This window comes from Cardiocondyla obscurior, linkage group LG11 (genome assembly GCF_019399895.1).
Source record: "Cardiocondyla obscurior isolate alpha-2009 linkage group LG11, Cobs3.1, whole genome shotgun sequence".
Taxonomy (NCBI): domain Eukaryota; kingdom Metazoa; phylum Arthropoda; class Insecta; order Hymenoptera; family Formicidae; genus Cardiocondyla; species Cardiocondyla obscurior.
The window spans coordinates 1,622,176-1,643,050 of record NC_091874.1 but is presented as its reverse complement, the minus strand read 5'-3'; the positions used below and the strand labels follow the sequence as shown (position 1 = coordinate 1,643,050).

Sequence of the window (20,875 nt, the reverse complement as noted above, 5' to 3'; positions counted from 1 at the left end):
CGTGGCGGAGGCACAATGGCTTGGAGATTATACGACCAGTGATTTTACCTCCCATGATTTAGCTTCTTGAAGAGATCGTGCACGTCGTCGAAGTTGGGCCTCATTTCAGCAGTTTCCGCCCAGCACTGCCGCATGATGTTTATGGCTTCCGGTGGTGCGGCACCTTTACTTACTGATGGTCTGATTAGAGGTGGTGGCTTCATTATTTTCTCGATTATATCTGCAGAACACGTAAAACGTTTGACGTTTTTGGTTCCGCAAACATGACAATTATAAAATTCTAGCGTCAGAAGTTATAATCACTGCCGCTCGGCCGCGCCATTATGAGACTTCGGAGATTACGCTCGTGGATAATCGACGCCAATAAATTAACGCGTAAATATAGATTTAATTCTCGGCAATTGTAAAATCCGAGCCGTAATTATGCGTCTATCGTTAATCATTTTATCGGAAAACGATACGCGCGAAGAATTGGCTCACTCTTATCTCAATTCTCACACATTCCTCATAATGATATTTTTTTAATATCAATGGACTCGACGACATGAGATGCGAAGTAATAATCGATCCAAGCACGATGTAAAATTAACGATTAATGTGTTACAATTAGAAACTGATATAAATACATTTTTCTCGATTTTCTTAATTATTTATAGATTAAAGAGAAAAGTCGTCGGGAAGAAGTCTTTGTGCTGTATACTTAAAAAAAAATTGTTAATAATGCTTGCTCGTACATTACCTTCCGGAGATAGGGCGAGCATACAAAATGGCTCTCCACGAACTACAACTTCCTGCATGATAATTCCGAAGCTGTACACGTCCCCTGCCTGAGTTCCCTTTTTCCGCAAATTTGGATGTCTAAGCAGTTCCGGCGCGGTCCACAACAGGTCTACCCAGCAACAAACCATTATTAGCGAAATTAATAGCCGCCCGCTTATGTTAATTATTCTGATTCTATTCTCGCACTCCCTCTCCGCTGTAATCCTATCTTCCGAAGTAATGTAAAACCCCGGGACTCGGCTTAAATATCTTCAATTAGTAAAGCATGCAGTTTAACTTTTAATTAGTAAAACTTTACAGCTCGAGAAACTTGTAGCCCCGGCAAAATTTCTAAACAGCGCGTAAACACTTAGATAATAGCGCCTGATGAGCAGAAAATATAATTTTCGTGTGATCCAAGAAGTAAAGTCGAAGATATATTTCTAACAATATGATATTCTCGAACAACTACAGGCATTATTATTTACTTTCTTACTTATTTGAGTTTTAATTTGAAAAAAATTCTGCGCTACGAGAGATTACATCGAGCGCACGTTGAAGAAAACATAATGAGGCGAAAAAGAATTCCAAACATAGAAAACTTACCTCGGGCTGTTTTTACCGGCGGTACTATGTTCTGGGCTTCATAAAATGCAGGCAACCCGTAATCGGTGACTTTCAAGACCCACCTCGCATCGATCACGCAGTTCCGCGAAGTCAGGTAGCCGTGGACGCGTATCGGAGTGCTGTGAAGGTATTTCATACCCTGAAGCAAACAAGCCACCCGAAATTATCATAGTTTCATAGTGTGCAGAATCCATTTCAAGTTAGAAACTTTAAATTGTCGAGGAATTACTTAATGCTCATCAAAGTTGAAATTAAAAATCTTCGATTATTCTGCGTAATTATATTAACGTTTTAAATTGCAATAAATATCACGCGTGTTCTATTCAAGTATTTTCGTTATTCTCATACAAATAAAAAATTAAATTTGTAACTGGATACGTTAATATAAACAATTTTTTTTTTTTTTTTTTTTTAATTTCTTCGAATCTTTTTGGCTTGTCGGGAACTTTTTGGCAGGTGCGCTTAATGCATCATGTTTCAGATATTACTCACCCGTACAAGATCGGTGAGCAAGGATAATCTGAAGGACCAGTCGAGTTTAATCTCGTCCTGGACGAGTACGTCCTCCAGGGAGCCCCTCGAGCAGTACTCCGACACTAGACAAGGTCTCGTAGGTTCATTAAGGCATCCAATCAGAGGATTGAGGTTCTCGTGTCGCAGCCCATGGACCTGCTCGAAAATAGAAACGTACAAGTGGAAAGAAACTCGATCGAAATGTAACTCAAAGGTATGAATAAAAGGATGTGCGCCTTTACCGTGACCAGCACGTCCATGGCCTTGTTCTTCAGTTCGAACGTACCTTGAAAAGGCAGCTCCTTCAATTGAACCAAGTCACCCTACCAGAAATCAAGACGGATCATTAACTAAAGCATTAGTGTAGCGTTACATCCGTAGGATATCGCGATCGGTCGACGTCTTCGTCGGGGAAGGGGGAAAAAAAAATAAAAAATTCGTCAACGTTCGATAGAAATAAACCGGAGATTAACTCGCGTCTTTGCTGCGCGTTGTATACTACCTTATCAGTCTTCATTACGCGCAAGAGGTTCTTATCAGCTCGATCATATTCCGGAACTTACGACATTAATCAGCGTCACCATGTAAGGAACATTGACGTTGTAGATGCCGGTGCGAAAACGAATATCGATGTGCGAAGTATATTCTTAGTGCCGTCGGATAATACCGCGTGTCGTGTCAAGCAGAAAATTCTCGGAAGTGATCAAGGGTGAAATTGTTTGCAAGGGTAAAGGTATACAGCGCGCGGGATACCGATAATGCCTTGAGAGCAAATATATGGGACCTCCCAAGTTTTCTTTATCCCCACGCTGACTCTCGTTCTTTTTTCTTTAAATAGAAAAAAAAAAATACGAGCACGGAGGATAAAATTGGACTTTAGAAAACGTTGACGAACTATTTCTATCTCATTACCCTTTCCCTTTTCTCCCTGTCTTATGTCACATCTCGCGAATTATCAGGTACTTGTATAAATTAGCTAAGTCTGGCTGAGTCAACACGGGAACTCAATTAACGAAGATTAAAATCCGGTGCGAGGACGTAAGGCCGGGATAAGAAAAGGCGGAAGCGAAGCGGTGTCTAAATCAGGCAGACACCCTGGGATAAACGAGAGACGTTAAATCGGCGTCACCAGGTGTACTCACGTTATATCTAGCGCGTGGATCCTTGAAGAAGGTGTGCCGTGGTACGTTACCGCCGCTGGCTTGAAGGTACGGCTTCAGCGAGTTCACACTACCGAGTTGGAGGAGATCCGGCTTCTCGACTTCCGGGCCGCCGAACTCCTGCAGCTGCTGCAGCCAGCAGCACAGCATCGCTTCGATGCCCTCGTCTACCTAAGAACACGCGCGCGCCGTGTGCGATAAAGATTGCGCTCCGCCGTGAGTATTATTCATATAAATGCAACACGAGGTAATAGAATCGAACGGTTTTGCAAAATCTTTATCGGAAACGCTCGACTTTATCCCCGACACGTGAAAAAGATTGCGGATTATAAATGCGGAAGAAAGAAATTGAAAGCATAATTTTTTTAAGTGCGCAATCTTTGAGTGGAGCGTCGTAAAAAAAAAAAATGTCTTAAGCTTCACAGTTTAAAGAGAAGATCACGGTAACTATTTGCGACGTTTAATGCAGCAGTATATAAGGGTACTTAAAGCTCGTTCGGCGTTCAATTAAGCCAAGTGAACTACTGTCGCGGTGACATTTACTACTTTTATCGGCCATTTCTAGCACGTAGACCGATAATTTAGAAGCTCACACGGGGATGATTCTCTCGCGTGAAATATATCCTGCCGAGAGTGTCTCCTCTCCCGCGGAGCGTTCCGTAGCGTCATATTAAAAAGTACCTGGCCGTTGAAAAGGAGAGTTCACGCTCGCGGTGCTAACGCGACTCCACAATCCGACGACAGTGAAAAATTGTTTTCGCTTATCCGGCATGTCGGATTACGGTTTTGTTTCGACGTATGATAAAAAGTGAACGCGGCATTTTACAACGCAAACTCTCCGACGAGTCTGACAGACGATATTAATTCTCCCCCGCGCCGTTTGCAGGATATTTCACGGGGAACTTATCAAAGATAATTGATAAGAGCGGTAACCCAAGTAACTTCATTAATAATTTTAGCGATTCTGTGCGGAAGAATTCTTTAATCCTTACGCCGGCGATGAAAGCGAAGGATTAAAAGCTCCTGTCATGCTTTGAATGGAGTTCCACTCACCGTTCTTGAATCTACTGGAGGCACTTGAGGAAAAACGAAGTCCGACGTCGTTAAAATGATTTTGTACGGGCCTTTAGACATCCTTTTCTTAAGCAGCCTCTTCCTGCAATAAATTATCAACGTATTCAACAAAAACTCTCCACTTACTAAGGATCGGAATGAAAGTTTGATATTAATTCTAAAGCTACGTGCGCAACAGAAATAAAGAAGTATTTCTGGCGATTAGGAGCAATGGGAGCGTTGACGCATGCTACTTTCTACGGTTTGGCTACAGGCTATAAATGATATGATGCATAAGATAAAGTGATCGCTCACCGGATTATAATCGCGACGGCGATGGCGACAAAGGTGAACAGCAGCGACCCAAGAATAATAGCTACGATATGTGTGGTACGGAAAGTGGACATGTCGGCCAAGCCATCTGTTAAATAATTAATTCACTGCATTACCTCATTACGAGTTTATCGAGCGATATTTTCGGAATCAAGGGAGCCGTTTATCGATCCCCCCCCCGTGCGGAAAGGTACAAAGGAAGAGCCCTTTCTTGGCACCTTTTGCCCGCAATTATCCCGTCCTATTTTTGACAATACCTTCGCTAATCGCATATAAGCGCGCAATTTAAGCGATCGCGTTGGCAGCGTATATTATTAATAAAAATGAATAAGTAAATTCTTTATTCCGAAAATGCTTTTTCTTAGACGTCGCGGACAAAAATTTCCGCGCGAAAAGACAGGCGCGTGTATTATCCTTGTACATCCTTTGTAAACTTACTCGAGCAATCGCCGTCGACGTCGCAGGACGGCAGATCGGGCTCCTCGACGTTCAGGAACGCCACCGCGCTTGGCATCAGCTGCTGGACCAGCAACTGCTGATGCCGCTCGACCAGGGCGAGGATCGGTTCCCACCCGGCGTCACGCCAATTCATTAAGACGTACGTGTACATCTTGTTGTTGTGGCTATCGAGGCTGCTGTTGTCGCGTGTCAGCACGGCCAGCGATTCGTTCAGTCGATCGAGCAACGCCAGCGTCGCGTAATCCTGCGTGCCGTTGAGGATCTTCCTCACGTCGTACCTGCGTAAAAGAAAAACCGCGCGTCGGGAATACATCTCGTGAGAAGGCGACGCGTCGTCGCGACGCCCGGCCAAGGGCCGTTCCCGCGAGTTAATCACGGCCCAGGCGAATTACACGGATCGACGCCTGCAATTAACTCGGCTCGGTGATCCGACGGACGAGATTTGTATTATAATGCGAGATCGTCACGTGTAGCACGAGGACGAAATTTCGTAATTACGTATAGCCTCGTTGTTGCCACGGTCAAAGAAGACCCTTCGATTAAAGCTCGACCTATCGACTAAGACCTCACGTATTTATGCTGAACCCCGAAAAAGGCCAATTCAGTATCAAAATTAGAATCGATCTCGTTACTTATATAAAATTTACATTTGAAAATATTCGCGATTAAACGATCTACATCTTCGTAAATTAATTTTACACTCTGTCTAAAGAGTTCCACTTTATAATTCATGAAGCCGCTGTATTATACCGTCGGTCTGGAATGTTACAGACCCGCGACTACGTTCATCGATAAAGCGTCTCCAGGTTAACGTCGTTAATAATTGATTACCTCTGATCAAGCGGCGCGACCACGAGCAGGTTCTCCGTCGTGGTACTGCTGAGATTCCTCGGCGGGACGAATCTTCGCGTGGCCGGCTGTACCCTCCGCGCTTTCTCGTCTCTCTCCGAAGTCGCGTGCGGCCCGGCGAGAGTTACGTTCGAGGTAGAAAAATTGGAAGACTGAGCGATCGCGGAGTGGGCCAAGGTCGATGGATCAGCGGGAACCGACGTGGGCGTAAGGTCGTCTCTTCGCGGCAGGAAGAGGTCGATATCCTCCGTGTGGATCATCAGAATGACGGGGTTCTGGATGTGCGTTTGCCATGCGACGTTCAGCTCGATCAGAACGCGGCTCGTCATTTCGTCGAGCAGCGGCAGACAGAGCACGGTGGCTGATAAAGAAAGATCAAGTTCGAGTAATCGTCTCCGCGTGATAATTCCCAAGAAAGTATGAACACTACCTTGATAAAAAAAAAAAAAAAAAAAAAAAATACAGGTTTGGACACCATTACTTAATCACGCAAATTAAAAAAATGTAATTTTATTTACGATTTTTTAAAATAATTACTATTAATTAGTAGATAAAAAAAAAAGAAGAAAGAGAGGCAAAAGAACGTTCGACCGATGAATACATAGAATGCGATTGCAATTTTGGGCTTCATATTACGACGTCGAAACGAATTTAATAATTCAGTGGGCAGGCTTTTGTCGCACGTAGGAATAAGCCGCTCCTCGATTTCGTGCCCTTTATATTCGCGTAAACGGCACAGTAATTACAATCCCCCGGTTCGCGACTGATCGCGCACTTCCTTCAGCGAAACACGAAGCCGTTCATTCATAAGGCTGAAATTAATTAAAACGGGCTTTAACTACGTCATATCTCGTACACGAATATTGAGATATTCGCTTAAAGCCCCTCCTGGAAAGTTCACGTCATGCCATTACTCGATTTATTTGCGTCCGCGAAATTACATTGCTTGTCGTCGTGGATCATCGATAACGACATCGCTCGCTTTCACAGAGACGCTGCAAACAATTATCACGCAACGTAGCGTGATGCAAAAAAAAAAGAAAAAAACGCGATGGAAAAATTCCGACAAAATTTGCTTAACAGTTCTCGAATGGGGTTCATAAGAGAGCTTTTTTTTCACGTATAAATATGTATATGTTGCGGTTGAAAGCCGGCGGTACTGGCTGCAGATGGGTTTTAATGGTGTTAAACCTGGCTCAACAGCCGGGCTGGTCCAGCTATGTCCTTTATATACGACGGGCACCACATTTAAAAAGACATTGTTTACTTTACGACCCTCTATAAACACACATTGCGCGGCGAGAGCAATCTTGGTGTCTGTTACTTTAACTCGCTGGGAGTTGCGTTTGTCGAGGTATCTTAATTCCCATGTCGGGCAAATAAAAGACTTGCAAAGAGATTCCGAAATGGATTTTCTATTCGGGTCGAATTCTCAAAGAGCATATAAACAGCAATAGCTCGCGCGTTTATACAGCAATGTTGTATTTAGATTTACTTTGCTTGGGCGATATTAATTTTGAAGCGAATTAATTTGCCCCGTAGTAACGCAAATATAAATCCGCTAGTTTATTCTAACGACGGATCCGCTGTCCTTTTACTCGTTCTACGAAAAAGAAAATGTTATTACTTCCCTTCAAGTCCGACGGTCGTTGTTTAACTGGGCGGGCTTTTGATATCTCTCGTTTCAGGGAAGAAAGTAAATCAGCTCTAAATCAGATCAAACTGAGTTAAAGTTGAAGGTCTACGAGACATCCTATGTAAATTCGCAGCGACAAAGGAATGTAATTAAGGGATTAAGTCGCGAGCACCGTTTGGAACAGTTCCGAGTTGATGGCATCACCATCAAACTGCGCCGCGCTGACTCGAAGGGCGTTAGAACTGCATAAACGTCTCGAAGGGATTTCGGAACGTAAGGGCGAGGGGGAAAACGCGTGTACGCCTCGCGTCTCGCGCCGTTTAATCCTCAACTACGATGGTTACGGTACTTGCTTCGGCAAAGAAGGGCGACAGACATCTCTGCCTGCCCTTCGAGTGCAGAGTAATGCCCACGAGCGTCGAGTACAATGGGATTAATCGTGCGTTACTTACCGCGACGGGAGACGCTGTGCGCGGACCTTAGAATCCTGCGGATTTGCTCGAGGGTGGCGCGATGGGGTAGAATCAGGTGGTACCGCAGGACGACGCCAATCTTTCGGAACACGTTGATTACAGCGCGATCCAAGCTGGACCACGGCTCGCGATCTGCAACATTAATCACACTAAAAGTTACGCTACTGCTTTGAAAGTTATTATTTAGAGAGGCGCAGTCTCTGTAATTTATTTTTTATTAATTATATTCTTAGGAATATTTGAGTAATTGTTTTCAATTTATTAACTAATAAATTAATTGAAGACGCGTTATAAAAATATTCTTTTTTTAACGATATATATTATTTGGAGTTTTTACAATTTATTTATTTGTTCGTCACGGTATTATTGTAGCTGCGAACTCCGTCGCTGCGCATCAAATCGATGAGTCGCGAATATCTTTTTGCTACGTTTACGTTATGGAAAACCACACGGAAACATAATGAAGATATGATATCAAATATAAAATAATACATTAAAAAAAACATATTAAATAATAATAGTGTAATTCAAACTGCCTGACAGTTAACATTTACTCTCGTAGAACGAAGCGTGACCAAGCGAGAGAACAAATTAGCATTACGAAAAAGCGGCAACAATTATAACTTTACATCTCTTTTTTTTTTTAAAACAGGATGTTTTATTAAATCACTATTTATTAACTTTTTTATTTTAGTAATACTCTATATTTTAAATATTTAATTCGAATTGGTAACGAAAAAGTTATTGATGATAAAAAAAACATTAAAATAAAATAGAAGTTAAATAATATTTTATATTTCTATCGCCAGCACGGTTCATTTTATAGAATTTATTTAGAGCAATACGTACGTGTGTACACGTGCGTAGGTGTAGTTTTCGAGGACTTACCTATACTGATAACAGCCGCGGACTTCCACTGCAAATGCAGAAATATTTCTGCCACGGCATTAGCCATCGACGGTAATGACGGAGTAAGCCTAATGATCGAAGACAGATTTCTTTCCTTCAAATCTCTCTGAAACAGAAGTATATTAACGATTTCAAATTTTAACGAAGCAACATATTCGAGACGTTTTATTTTCAGTTCATAATGCCATTATTCAAAATCAATACATCAATTCGGGGAACAAAAATTGTTTTACAGAGAGATATTTGTAAAAATTTTCAGGATATTTATTTTTTCGTGCGTATATCTTTTCAAAAGCGATAACATACACGCGGGTGGCATATTTGCGTTTCTCACAGTAAAATAAAATCTGTTCGAAATATTTCTTACGGCTCCTCTACAATATCATTTTAAAATTATTTTCCATATTTTAAATACTTTATTTTTTTTTAAATCAGAACTTGCTTTAAAAAAATCTTTAAAAATAAACGTAATAACAATGTAAAATTCAATTCTCTTTCTAAATGGGTCAAGGAATATTTGTAAGTACCGGATTCGTTGAAACGGTGACACAACTGTCATCTTAAGGAACGCGTGAAATATCGACGAGCAGATAAAGAGCTTTTTCCCGAGATGACAATTTTCCCGTGCGAGCGAGTCGTCTTTTACCGGCGACAAAGTTCACAGTGAATCAAAGGAAATTTGACGAACTTCTATTATTGCCACGTCGAAGCGCTCGGCGGAGTCCTTTCGCATCGGAAATGCTTATAATTGGACGTGCGCCAATTAGAAAACTAAATAACGGGAAATAACCATTTATCCAGCCCGGCGCAAATGATGCTCGCAACTTGGTATTAAAATTGGCTCTTCTAGCGGAATCAATTGCGCGGAGGCCAAGGCGAAATTTACAGCCTCTCCAATTTCAGTCCAGATATTACACAGCACGTAATTATTTACGAGCATCACAAATTTTCATTTTAACTTTTGCTCAGGGGGGAAAAATGCAACGGGTTAAATAACGTCGCGCCATATTTCACGGTTTCCTACAAACGCGCCACGCAATAAACATACCGTGGAATTTGCATTTAATATTTCCTTTCGCTCGCATGTCTGGCAACGCAATCTTCATTGTTTTATAGTTTTATTGCATCATTGGAGATTACAATATATATATTGTATACATGTATATATATTTATTTGTTATTCACCAATAATAATATCCGATTGAGTCACGATATTGACATTCCGAAAAGTTCACGTCGAAATCTGCATATAAAAAAAAACTTACATCGATTCGATTTAAATGTAAAGCGAAACGTACATCAATATGTATCGTAAATGTCGGGCAGACGAGAAAAATTAATTTCTAAAATGTTTTTATATGATTTTATTGACTCGCGAATAATTGACGGTAAAAATATCCATAGAGAATGCTCTTCAAGCGAATCAGTGGTGCAAGTCAACAGCGGTCGGACGTGCGCCAGGAGCGCGACGCTTAATTATTCCGACGCGATGCAAAATTTTATATTCTTCTCTCGGCAAATTTTCTTTTAAGAGAAAACTGCAGCGAAAAAGCTTTGCTTTATATCAAATACGTTCGCAAGACCAGACATTCCTCGAGGCACCGAAAATGTGGCTTAATTGCAGTTCAACGGCTCCGATAACTGTGCAAACTGCGAGGGCCGTCTGGTAGTAAGGGTGATAACACTCACCAGCGGGCAAGTCCAAGTTAGCAGCGGTTTATTCCCAAGGTGCGCGAGTTTGGCGGCGACCTCGCAGATCGAGCTGTCGAGCGCGGCTATCACCGCTTTCGTGTTACTCTCACCGAGAGCGTTGATCAGCGCGCCCAGGCCTCCAGTTTCCGTCTCGCACGTCACTGGAAATTAATTAATCGAGCCACTTAGTCCCGACAACGATTAGGGATTTCGGGTCGATGGTGGTCTTCCACTCCGGCAATTTGTTATCGCGGCACGGCCGAGCGAGAAGCATTACAAAGTACCGAACGTTTAACGAAGCGATTTTCGATCGGTCGGTCATTGACTCCGATAAGCTCGCTGTTCTCTCTCGAGGGATAATGACAAGTCGCTCGTTACAATTCAGCCACGGCGAATCTATGTTCGGCAGGCTCGTATTGAAGCGCGATTCCATTGCGACGCGCGTGTATTTCTCTTCGCGAGAGATACGCGACCGTTGGCGATTGTGCGATGTACAAGGGTGCAAACAATAACGGCGGAGACGCTATTAGCGGCACTTTCCGAATGCCCGGAATCGCTATCGATCCCCGAGAAAATCGGGCTTGCGACTACGTGGCCGATTCGTTCTCAAGCTCAACTACGTGCCACACGAGTCGCATTATATGCTGCTCGCGTCGGCGGCGATGCTTCACGTCGCTACGTCATTTCTGCGATACGCGTGCCAACGTTTGCGAGGGTGAATGCCGCACTTGGGGAGCCTCGGACTCTTTGGTGCCCGGCACTTACACTGAATACTTGAGACGAGGTTTCGATTTGAATACGTAATGGGAGTATCGAACACCGCGTGATTCACTCGCGTGTAAATTTAACCGGCAGCTTTATAACACGTAACGGAAGCGTGCGAATAATTATATTACGCTCTATATCTCGCGGATACACGCGTAATGCCATTACTCTTGGCCGAAGGACGACGGGGAGGGACCGCGAGCTGTTACGTTAAAATTTAACGTCACAGCTCTGGCGTGCAGTGCAAGCGGGTATAATTAATTACGCGGGTGAGAGAAATAACCCTCGAATTAATTAATGCGCTCGAGATTACGATGGCGCGCGGTATGTTTCAGGCTTATCGTCTTTCGTGCGCGAATCCGCCCGCGCAATTAATTGTCGCGTCATTAAATACCGCCGGGCGACTCGTGAATTTTCTACGTTTGTTTGTTCGGCCCGCGTTTACCAGAGCCGCTGTGTAATTACGTAAAATATTAAAACCCGTAGGTTTTCCACCCACGTCGCGCGGATAGTTTGCGGCGCCCATTGCGAAATAATAACGAGCTAAGCGTATCGTCGAACGAAGTTCGTGGCAAAGCGGTACTCACGGGATCTCGGCATCACGCCGATCGAAAGCTCGCCGGGCAGGTCGGTCGCGCGGTCCAAGTGATCCTGTATCTCGGTGACGTTCATATACCCGTCGCATCTGTCGCCCAGGAAGATTACTACGTCGGCGTCGGGCCGTGGCCGCTGGTCACGCGCAGCTTCCGAGGGATAGGTGGACGTGCACGAAATGCGACCGGCTACGACCGCGCTGGGCAAGCACCCGGACAGGATCGCGATCGGGAGCCACCACCAGAACCGGCGAAAGCAATTCCCGGCCATGGGCCCCCTGGACCCTGCCGACCACGATGATGTCACTGCCACCACGGCGGGGAACGGCGAGAGTGCACCCTGCTCCGTCGATTCGCCCTCGCCTGCGGAAAACACGTTGTTAGTTGACCTATTTAGACGTGCGTGAAACGCGGCCGAGTTCCCTTTGCGTCGGAAGCTCATGGTATTTCCACAAAGTCGTCTCGTAATAGCATTAATAATGTATTACAGTACACGTAACATCTTCATGTCGAAATTTATTTTTTAATTATTAATTCTCTCGGATATGCCGCGTGATTTATGGGTCGGAATATTTTCATTTTGAATTTCGTAACATTAAAATAGCTTATAATGTTTTATAACTGAGTTTCACCGGTAATATTGTAGCGAAACAGTAGGTACGTCACTTCTCTTCTTATTTCTCATTTTTCAAAGTCGCGCTTTCGCAAGAGCGTTTTACGAAGCGAACTGTCACGCGTGTCACATGCAAGCAGATGCGTGAGACAACCAGAAGCTAGGTATCGCGAGGCAATGAAATCGGGACGGTTCTTTGTTTGTCGCGGAATACGTGATTGTGCTTTCCTTTCTTTTAGCGTCGCAAGAACAGAGAGCTCTGCGGCGTAATTAGCTCTTTGAGATGCTGCAACTGAATCTAGCAGCGAGGTGAGATTTTTCTAACAAGTAGCGATTGACGCGAGTCTACTCTCATATTGCTCTGTGCAGGAAAATCAGTTCGGTGATGAATACTAACATGAAAAATTACGAACAAAGTTATATAAACTTCCGTAACTTCACGAGCAACAGGCAAGCGGTGTTCTGTATAATCAGTGAAATATTATCTTTACAACATAAATTTTGCAATATTTTTCTCTGCTGAAACTAATAAAAGAAAACGTAAATATCGTAGAGTATTCCGTATTTCGATTTTTCCTTTTTCTTAAATAAATTCGATTCGCTTAGACTTTTTCTTTTTTTTTTTTTTAAACAAATGGCGAAAAGAACGGTGGATAAGAGCATGTGTTGCACGGATACTTTGAAACTTCTGTGATTATAATTATATCGTTTATCATACTTTATAAAAGTTGAACGTCATTATCGTTTGATAAATGTTAAAATAATTATTTTAAACTCACGTACGCTGCACTTAACTCGTAATTCGTTGTGCGACAGTTAACGGCCGTGAGCGGAGGCTGGATTTACAGAGCGATTGAAAAAATTCCGCGAAGAAAAATAAAATAAAATAAAAATACCGTGAAAACTGTCGAAGTAGAAAAATAACCGAAATCGGAGCGTTTCCTCTATCGCTATTCGTGCCTCTCGGTCAATCTATCGGCTTTAAAGACCTCTTTGATCCGCGCGAAGTCGAACAACAGAGATGCGGCCCGGTTTCGAAAACATGCTGTTATAACGTTATCGTGCCGTAAAAAAAAAAGAAAAAGAAAAAAAAAAAAGCAACTACTGTGCACTAACTGTGTGCAATTTTTACAATGTTAGCGCACGATCAAAACTACACGGCGCACAGTGCACGGTTTTTACAGCGTTACTGGGAAAACAGAAATTGCATTCTAACTCTGTTTGCGCAGCTATCCTTTTGACGATGATAACTGGATAACGGTCGCTCTATAACACGCGCGCGATAAAGGCCACGTGTGAACTTATGACGTTTATCGGCTTAATCGCGTTCGGCGTGATTATCCAGCGCGGTTGATTGCTGGTTCAATTTCGCAAGGGATTATCTCGATAATGAATAGAACACACCCCGATGCGCATTCGTCCGCCGAGCGCTCTCGGGCAAAGACGATTCTCCCTGTGCCGCGCGGCGCGTAAGTAAATTTACGCGTTATTCGGAAGCTCGCCCCGTTTTCCGGCGCTCGGAAAATTGAATGCCGCACGTGACTCCTCTGCCCGCAGATTTCCACGAAGAGCGGATATGAATTGGAGAAAGCCGAATTGCTACGTCGATTTAAAGCCCCGGCCGCGGCGACCGGTTGTTGAGTAATATTCGCGGGGGAACGCTCGCGGCGCGGCGATTGAAAAGTTTAATTTCGCAATCTGAACGAGATTCTATAAAGAACGCCACAAAGATGCGCATTTTATTTTATTTGGATTAATATACGCGCTGAATAATATTGACGGGACTGAAACAAGAGCGTGAAATGTGTGATACCGAGCCATTCAATTAATTCGGGTCAATACGACATTGAATACATAATAATATATTGCGTGAATGAGTCACGATTGTAATTTAAGGGCATAAATTGTAATAGCCTTTTCAAAAATAAATAATAATATGCAATATACGTATGTGTATAACGAGTTTACTTTATTTGTAATGATAATTTCCTGCGCGAAACTCTTGCGGAAGAGTCCCTAGGCAATTTTACAACGCTTCTCACGTCCGTATCCATTATTGGTCATGATAATTACTATCGTTATTCCATATCGGGCAAGAAAAAAAAAAAAAAAGAAAGGCGTATTTTATCATTCACAGTGACGGGATATTAAATTGGTTCTCAGGCCGGATATCGATGGAAGATTCACGGCGGAAATAAATAGATGAATTTTACCGATAAAAAGAATATCCCTCGCGATTGTGTTCTTTCTTTAAATGAACGGCGGGGCGGTCTCAAATCGCGTTTTCCGTATATCCGAATCGAGAAAACTGTTATCTCGCGCCCTCGGATGATCCGACAAGCTGCAAATCCAGTTCCGAGTCTGTTTAAAAGTCTCCGCGAGGATCTCCTTCTAACTTTCGCATCGCTTGCGGTATCGTGTGCGCAGAAAATAATTCATTTCTACTCAATCCCCCTCGCAATCCCTGGAACGTGACACGCCGGAACACGATTCGAATACGCCGTAAAGCGCTTTGTCTTCCCAGGCTGCGAGTTGAGATAACCGGAGACGATCCCATACCAGTTTGTTACAGACAACACCCAGGTGCCGGGGGTCGTTTTACGCGGGACATTTACGATCGATTACGAGCTTGTTACGTCGGGGAAAATTGCCGTGATGTAATTACAAGACACGTAATGCCGAGTTATTACCGTTCGTGCGCTCGATATTGATTAAAGAAAACCATCGTATTGCGATCCTCGGTATTCGCATTCTCGCACTCCTCCCTCCCATTCTCCCTCGCTCATCAGAGAGATTTCCCCTCATTAGCGAAGTTTAAATGCCAATAACGGTAACGGTGCCAATTAACCAGAGAAATTCGCCGTAACATCTGTGGGGCACTTCGAGGAGATGATTTTCCTGTTTACGTAGCCCGCGCAAGTTTCAGACGCGCGCGCCGAGAGCCGTCATCGATAAATGCATTGAATCAGATGCACCGGTCCCTGACAGGGTATTCGTAACAATTTCCGACGAGCAGTTTGTCGGCGCCCGGGAGGCACGCGGGATAATCATAATTCAGAATCTTAAATTGGATAACGCGCGCGCGCGAGCGGTATAAAATGAAGACGGCAGAAAAATATGAGAGACGTCGGGGATGATTTTGAATGAGAATGGCACGACAATCTTTTGAATTCTATATCCGCCGAAACATCGCTATAGCTACTTCACGTTCGATAAGAATCGAAAAGAGAGATCCATTCCTTGGATCATTCGCCACAAAAACGATTTACTTTTATTCTGGTAATCTCCCTGTCAAGCTCGTCCTTTTTCTTTTCATGCATCGTTCCCGTTAACGCATTTAAAAGATACCAGAGTGTTACATTTCTGGTTCAGTGCTGAACAGTTTTGCTAGACAGCCACGAAATGAACCACGAAATTTGCTGGCTGATTATTAGGTAACGAGGGAGGGAATCAATTTCCACTCGGAAATATTTTCGACGTATAAATGTAATTGAATACGAATGACAGAATGTTATGAAGTAGCCGATTTTTCTGAATAAACCAATTATAAGGAGAGGCGTTAAAAATGTATTATCGTCTTAATTTAATCTTTCCCGATATAATATCTGTCGCGTGCAATGGTACTTTACGTAATTCGATATATTACTCATTATTTCATAATGACGCTAAATTGGAATTGCATTATATTATATGCGAAAGGGTAATCGATTCGATTATACATATAGACATACGTCCACTATTTCATTATGGAGCGGACTCTTAATGTTGCATAAGCTAGAAGTTCACATTCGTGATCTGGGATTGCATTATTTCTTTTTGTGTCTACTTCACACATCTTTGTACAGATCAATATGTCGCTTCCTATTCGCGCCTCTTATCAAATTTAGATTTCTTCTTTAATTGTGTTATCCTTTACGTAAAATTAGCGAAGTCAGATAATACCGATCGCGCGGGTGCAGTTCATTTAACAAAATATTAATTTGATAACGTTCATAAAAAATTAATGTCTATAATTTAATTTCACAGCTAAATGTAATTTTTTTTTCTTTTTTTTTTAAGTAAAGCGATAAAAAATTACTGTTCACGCAAAAGTGTGGCGTCTTTTTAATGGTGTGTGTTAATCAAAAAGTTATGTACACCAACATGCAAGTAATTAAATAATATTAAATAACCACGTACTGACAATGCAAACTCCTTTTTCAAAACGTACTCATTATTTCAGTTTACATTTTGCTAAATTTGTTTTGCAATTTTTCCCTCTGGCAGATTCCTCTTTTCACAAGGAGCCTCTTAATCTTTTCAATTTATTTTTAAAAACATCACTATTATTTACACGCGGTTCTTTTACAAGAAAATCTTCAATTTATCAAGCGTAAAGCACCCATAGTTTTAATCAATGCTGCACGACGCTGTAATAATCTTTCTAAAGTAACGTTTGCGCTACTCGATTACTTAATTTCTACCAGATAGCAAATCCCGAGGACTGACAGTGGACAGTAAGACATTAATTATATTAATTTCTTTAAGATAATTACAGAAATTACAACTGAGCGAGCTAGTCGACGAATATCGCGACGTATTCGCGTAGTTACAGATTCGTGACAGATCAAAATAAATATTCAAAATAATATTTGAAATAGTATTCGATGTATACATTTTTTTTACCACGTGCTAACCTGTGTTGAGATAGAAACATAAAAAAAAATTGCGGCACGCAAAAGGTGTACATTCCTCTCGCGCGCCGTTAGTCAATACATTCCTAAGCCACGTGTCGCGCCAGTCGAGTCTCGGAGAGCGAAGCTCTTACCGTACACAATCGAAAAGTTATTAAATTTAATTATTAAAGCTATCGGTTCACGTGAATTACATTTCCCGATTACTAATCCTTTCGTGTCGAGCATTTACGAGGGTTTTAATTCGAATACGTAATGTCCTTTTGTAATAAATTTCGTCGTAACAAAACCGTCGTAATGAATTTATTCTCCGAATAAAAATTAATTTAAATCGGAAAGTAATAATTATTATAACTTGCAAATTGATGAGAATTAGTTTGACGTTTACCCCCGCGGTACAAAATGAGCCAGCCGAGAGAAGTGATCAGCGTCGCGAAAAAGTGGCATTATTGAATTTTATTGGGTGTAACATGGTTTTTTAAAGATATTAAAGATAAAGATGTTAAAAATAACGCGCCCAAATAGATGATTAAATTATGCGAAGAATGAGATCAACAGGTGATGAATCTACTGTAGCATAGAGCACGGTAAATTAGTGGAGTTGAGGAATTTAATGTCGGCTGCAGCGCAGCTTTCTAGAAATTCGAAAATAAATTGTAGTCACCGCGGTTCGCTTACGTCAACGTAGAATCATACTCTTAACGAATATACTTTCTTACATACTTTTCCACAGAAAAAAAAAAAAAAAAAAGAAATAAAATACGAGAACGTTAAAGAAGAGACGTGTCGAAAAATTAATAATTGATATCCGTGCTTGCGTGCATTTCGTCGCCCCGTTTTAACTTCCTCACAACGTTCTATTTCCTTTTGAAAGTCTCAATTCCGTAAGGTGCTTTATGTTCTCTTGAAAAATCCGTGTTTTGATGCGGTGGCGAGTTTCATTTTAAAATAAAACATAAATCCATATACCTGTAAAATATTACACCCGACGGGATTTGCGACTCTTGCGGTTGACAATTTGCGAGCACCTACTTCTACATGACGGTGACGACATTCGCGCGTTGTGTATTTTTCTTTTTTTTTCTTAATAAAATACTCCTCTGTGCAGAGTGGCTAAAGCGGTTCCTCTCAAAATGGATGTCGCGCAAACTACTTTCGCGCCTGCACATTTTGTCGCATCGACGCCGCGAGGGAAAAAACGCCGTGTGACACGTCGGTTTTTAGCCCCGTCGTGTTTAACGCCACGTTAGCGCGCCTTGTGCGCAGAGATTGAACAGGAGATTCTGCAACACTGATCTAATTTATGGCAGCGGCAGCCGCGCCGCTATCACCGCTCGCAATTTTTATCCAACCCTGCGTGACATTCGATATTGTCAGTCCGCGATATTAAATACTTCCAACATTCTTCTATTTTACGTTCCCGCTGTCCAATAATCCGCAGCGTACATTTTAATTATCCACCTTTATAGAGACAGTTATGAAACTATACTGGTCAACCCTCATTCAGAGTACAAAACCGAATTCCATTCCGAGGTCTAATGAATAAAGGCATTTTTGTGACCGCGGTGATGATTTTTCAGTCAGTTAAACTCACGTTCCTCGTTTGAAAAATTTTATATACCCGCCGATACTCTCGTTTGTTTTATATTGTTTTCACTGATAAACCTGATTTTACTTTTGATACTTTCCTCATCAGAACCTCTTTTGTTTACATCCCCCTCACCGGGCGAGTCGACCGTAAAATTTACGTTTTACGACCGTGTTCACTTATACCGCTCGTAAACCAAATTTCATTTCCAATATCTCTATTTCCCCGGGAAGATCGTTGCTTTATACAACGTTCATATTACAATTGCCGGCATATTCGCTTCGAGTTTCAAACACGGGAAAACGAGAACAAAGAGTAGATTGAGTTAAAAGCCCGATCTTAGCTCACAGTCGCTGCCAATCAGAGACAATAACATACGCTCGTTTTAGCCAGGAATAGCGTGTACTAGGAGACGATATCGAGCGTACTATTTCCGACTACGTCTGTCCATGATTCAGATATCGGTCCGGCGGAATGGGATTCAACCTTGACTCTGATTGTTCGCACACTTCGACGCACAGTTATACTTACATATACATGCATGGGATCCGCGTCCCGTCCCGGAAACGTCTATCTGCGGGATATATCGATTGCGCCGGAACGATGGCGGCGCGGGAACGAGGATCGAGGTCGTTGTTTTTCGGGGTGTCCTCCTCGAGAGGGCGAGACTCCGTCGCCTGGTTGTTCAAAGAGCGAGTGCCGGGCGTTCGATCGCCGTCGCAGCTTACTCGCTCCAATTTCCAAGTCCGTCCGGTGCCGGCCGTCCGGCCGCCACCTCATTGCGACGTGTTCGGATCGCCGTTAACCAGCATCCGGCTGGTTGGTAGCCCGCGTCGTACGACCCTCGCATCCTGCGGGTTTCCGTGGCTCCCCGGATCGACAATGACCAAATTGGACAAAATGGTCCGACGCGCACCCTGCGGCAGCGCAAAATCACCGGCGGAGGCGATGTTTCCACCTGAACCGATTACGACGTATATCGCGCGATGATTGGCAGGTGAAAGGCCGCACGCGCTCGCACCGTCATGATCTGTAACAAGTAATGAATGCCGGTGATTACGGGCCGCCAATAATTTCGGATTAATTCTGTCGTCAGTCCCCGAGATGTTACGCGAAGAACAATGAACCGGCTCGAACACTGTCCGAACGTTAAAGGGACGTTTATTGAATCTGTCGCGCGCGAATTTATAGCAGTCGTTTACGGAGGATTAACGTCGGCGTGTATATTTGGAGCATCGTAGACTGCCGATAAAAACGATAATTTTAAGCCACTAATAATTTCGCGTTAACTCTCACGAAGGCTTCGAGATAACGCGCAAGCAATAATGAGTTTATTTAACGAAAGCGAGTACTTTCAGAATATTAAAAAAGTATGTACGTATATGTACATAGGACATATTTATTAAATCTCTTGCAAAACGGACGTTTTACAAGAACTGTGAACAAGAACCGATGATAATGGGACGAATTTTTAAGTACCAGGATTTGCAGTCGATAAAATCCAGCGCTTATAAGTTGCGAGCATCAAATTAATCCTATCGTGCTCGCCGAGATATCGCATGATGGATGGTATTATTCATCGGGAATAGTTTAGGATTTAATATCGACTCGGTCATTATTGATTCCACAGTTAAACGTTTATTGAATTCGCGGGGAAAATCGAAAACGCGTATTTGCAAAGGCCAAAGATTAAAGAGTGATGCGCGCTTGTAAATGCACATCGTGCATCAGGTAACGGCTAATGGAAGCCCGCGTTTACAGTCTGCTATTACTCGCAGTTTAATCCTATCGAATTCTATGCCCGTGGTGCCCGAAGCGTAAGTTAATTATCGCCCCGGCTCAAAGACGTTTCATTATACACACCGCGAGCGGGTCAAGTGCAGCCCGCGTGTTATCTAACACGCCCTGAGAATCGTAGGCATCGTTTTGTACGCACGTTGAAAATTGATAGCGCTCGGTCAGCGTCTCTCCGAATTAGAAACGATTCGCAACGTCCCTTACAGAAACCTCATTTAATACTGCCCGAATAAATACTGAATATTACTTACTTTGAATGTCAAAGACACTGACGAGCAGAGTATTTTAATATTCAAAATACGTAATTTATTGCCCACTTTTAATATCGAATTTCTATAAGGTATGATAATTACGTAATCGAGTTCTAAAGCGCGAGACAGCGC

At 42.7% G+C, this 20,875-nt stretch overlaps 1 protein-coding gene across 1 annotated transcript in view; it reads right to left on the bottom strand.

Moving 5' to 3' along the window:
• Positions 1-20,875, bottom strand: part of LOC139106770 (retinal guanylyl cyclase 2) — a 38,398-nt gene that overhangs the window by 5,944 nt on the left and 11,579 nt on the right. The window contains exons 2-16 of the mRNA XM_070663733.1: positions 19,227-19,725; positions 11,816-12,184; positions 10,461-10,624; positions 8,751-8,877; positions 7,842-7,994; positions 5,736-6,114; positions 4,884-5,182; positions 4,428-4,533; positions 4,113-4,215; positions 3,042-3,230; positions 2,142-2,222; positions 1,879-2,055; positions 1,366-1,525; positions 740-889; positions 49-220 (exon numbers count right to left, since the gene is read on the bottom strand). Coding sequence (XP_070519834.1) covers positions 49-220; positions 740-889; positions 1,366-1,525; positions 1,879-2,055; positions 2,142-2,222; positions 3,042-3,230; positions 4,113-4,215; positions 4,428-4,533; positions 4,884-5,182; positions 5,736-6,114; positions 7,842-7,994; positions 8,751-8,877; positions 10,461-10,624; positions 11,816-12,092 — 2,537 coding nt within the window. The 5' untranslated portion in view covers positions 12,093-12,184; positions 19,227-19,725. The remainder of the gene's footprint in view (positions 1-48; positions 221-739; positions 890-1,365; positions 1,526-1,878; positions 2,056-2,141; positions 2,223-3,041; positions 3,231-4,112; positions 4,216-4,427; positions 4,534-4,883; positions 5,183-5,735; positions 6,115-7,841; positions 7,995-8,750; positions 8,878-10,460; positions 10,625-11,815; positions 12,185-19,226; positions 19,726-20,875) is intronic.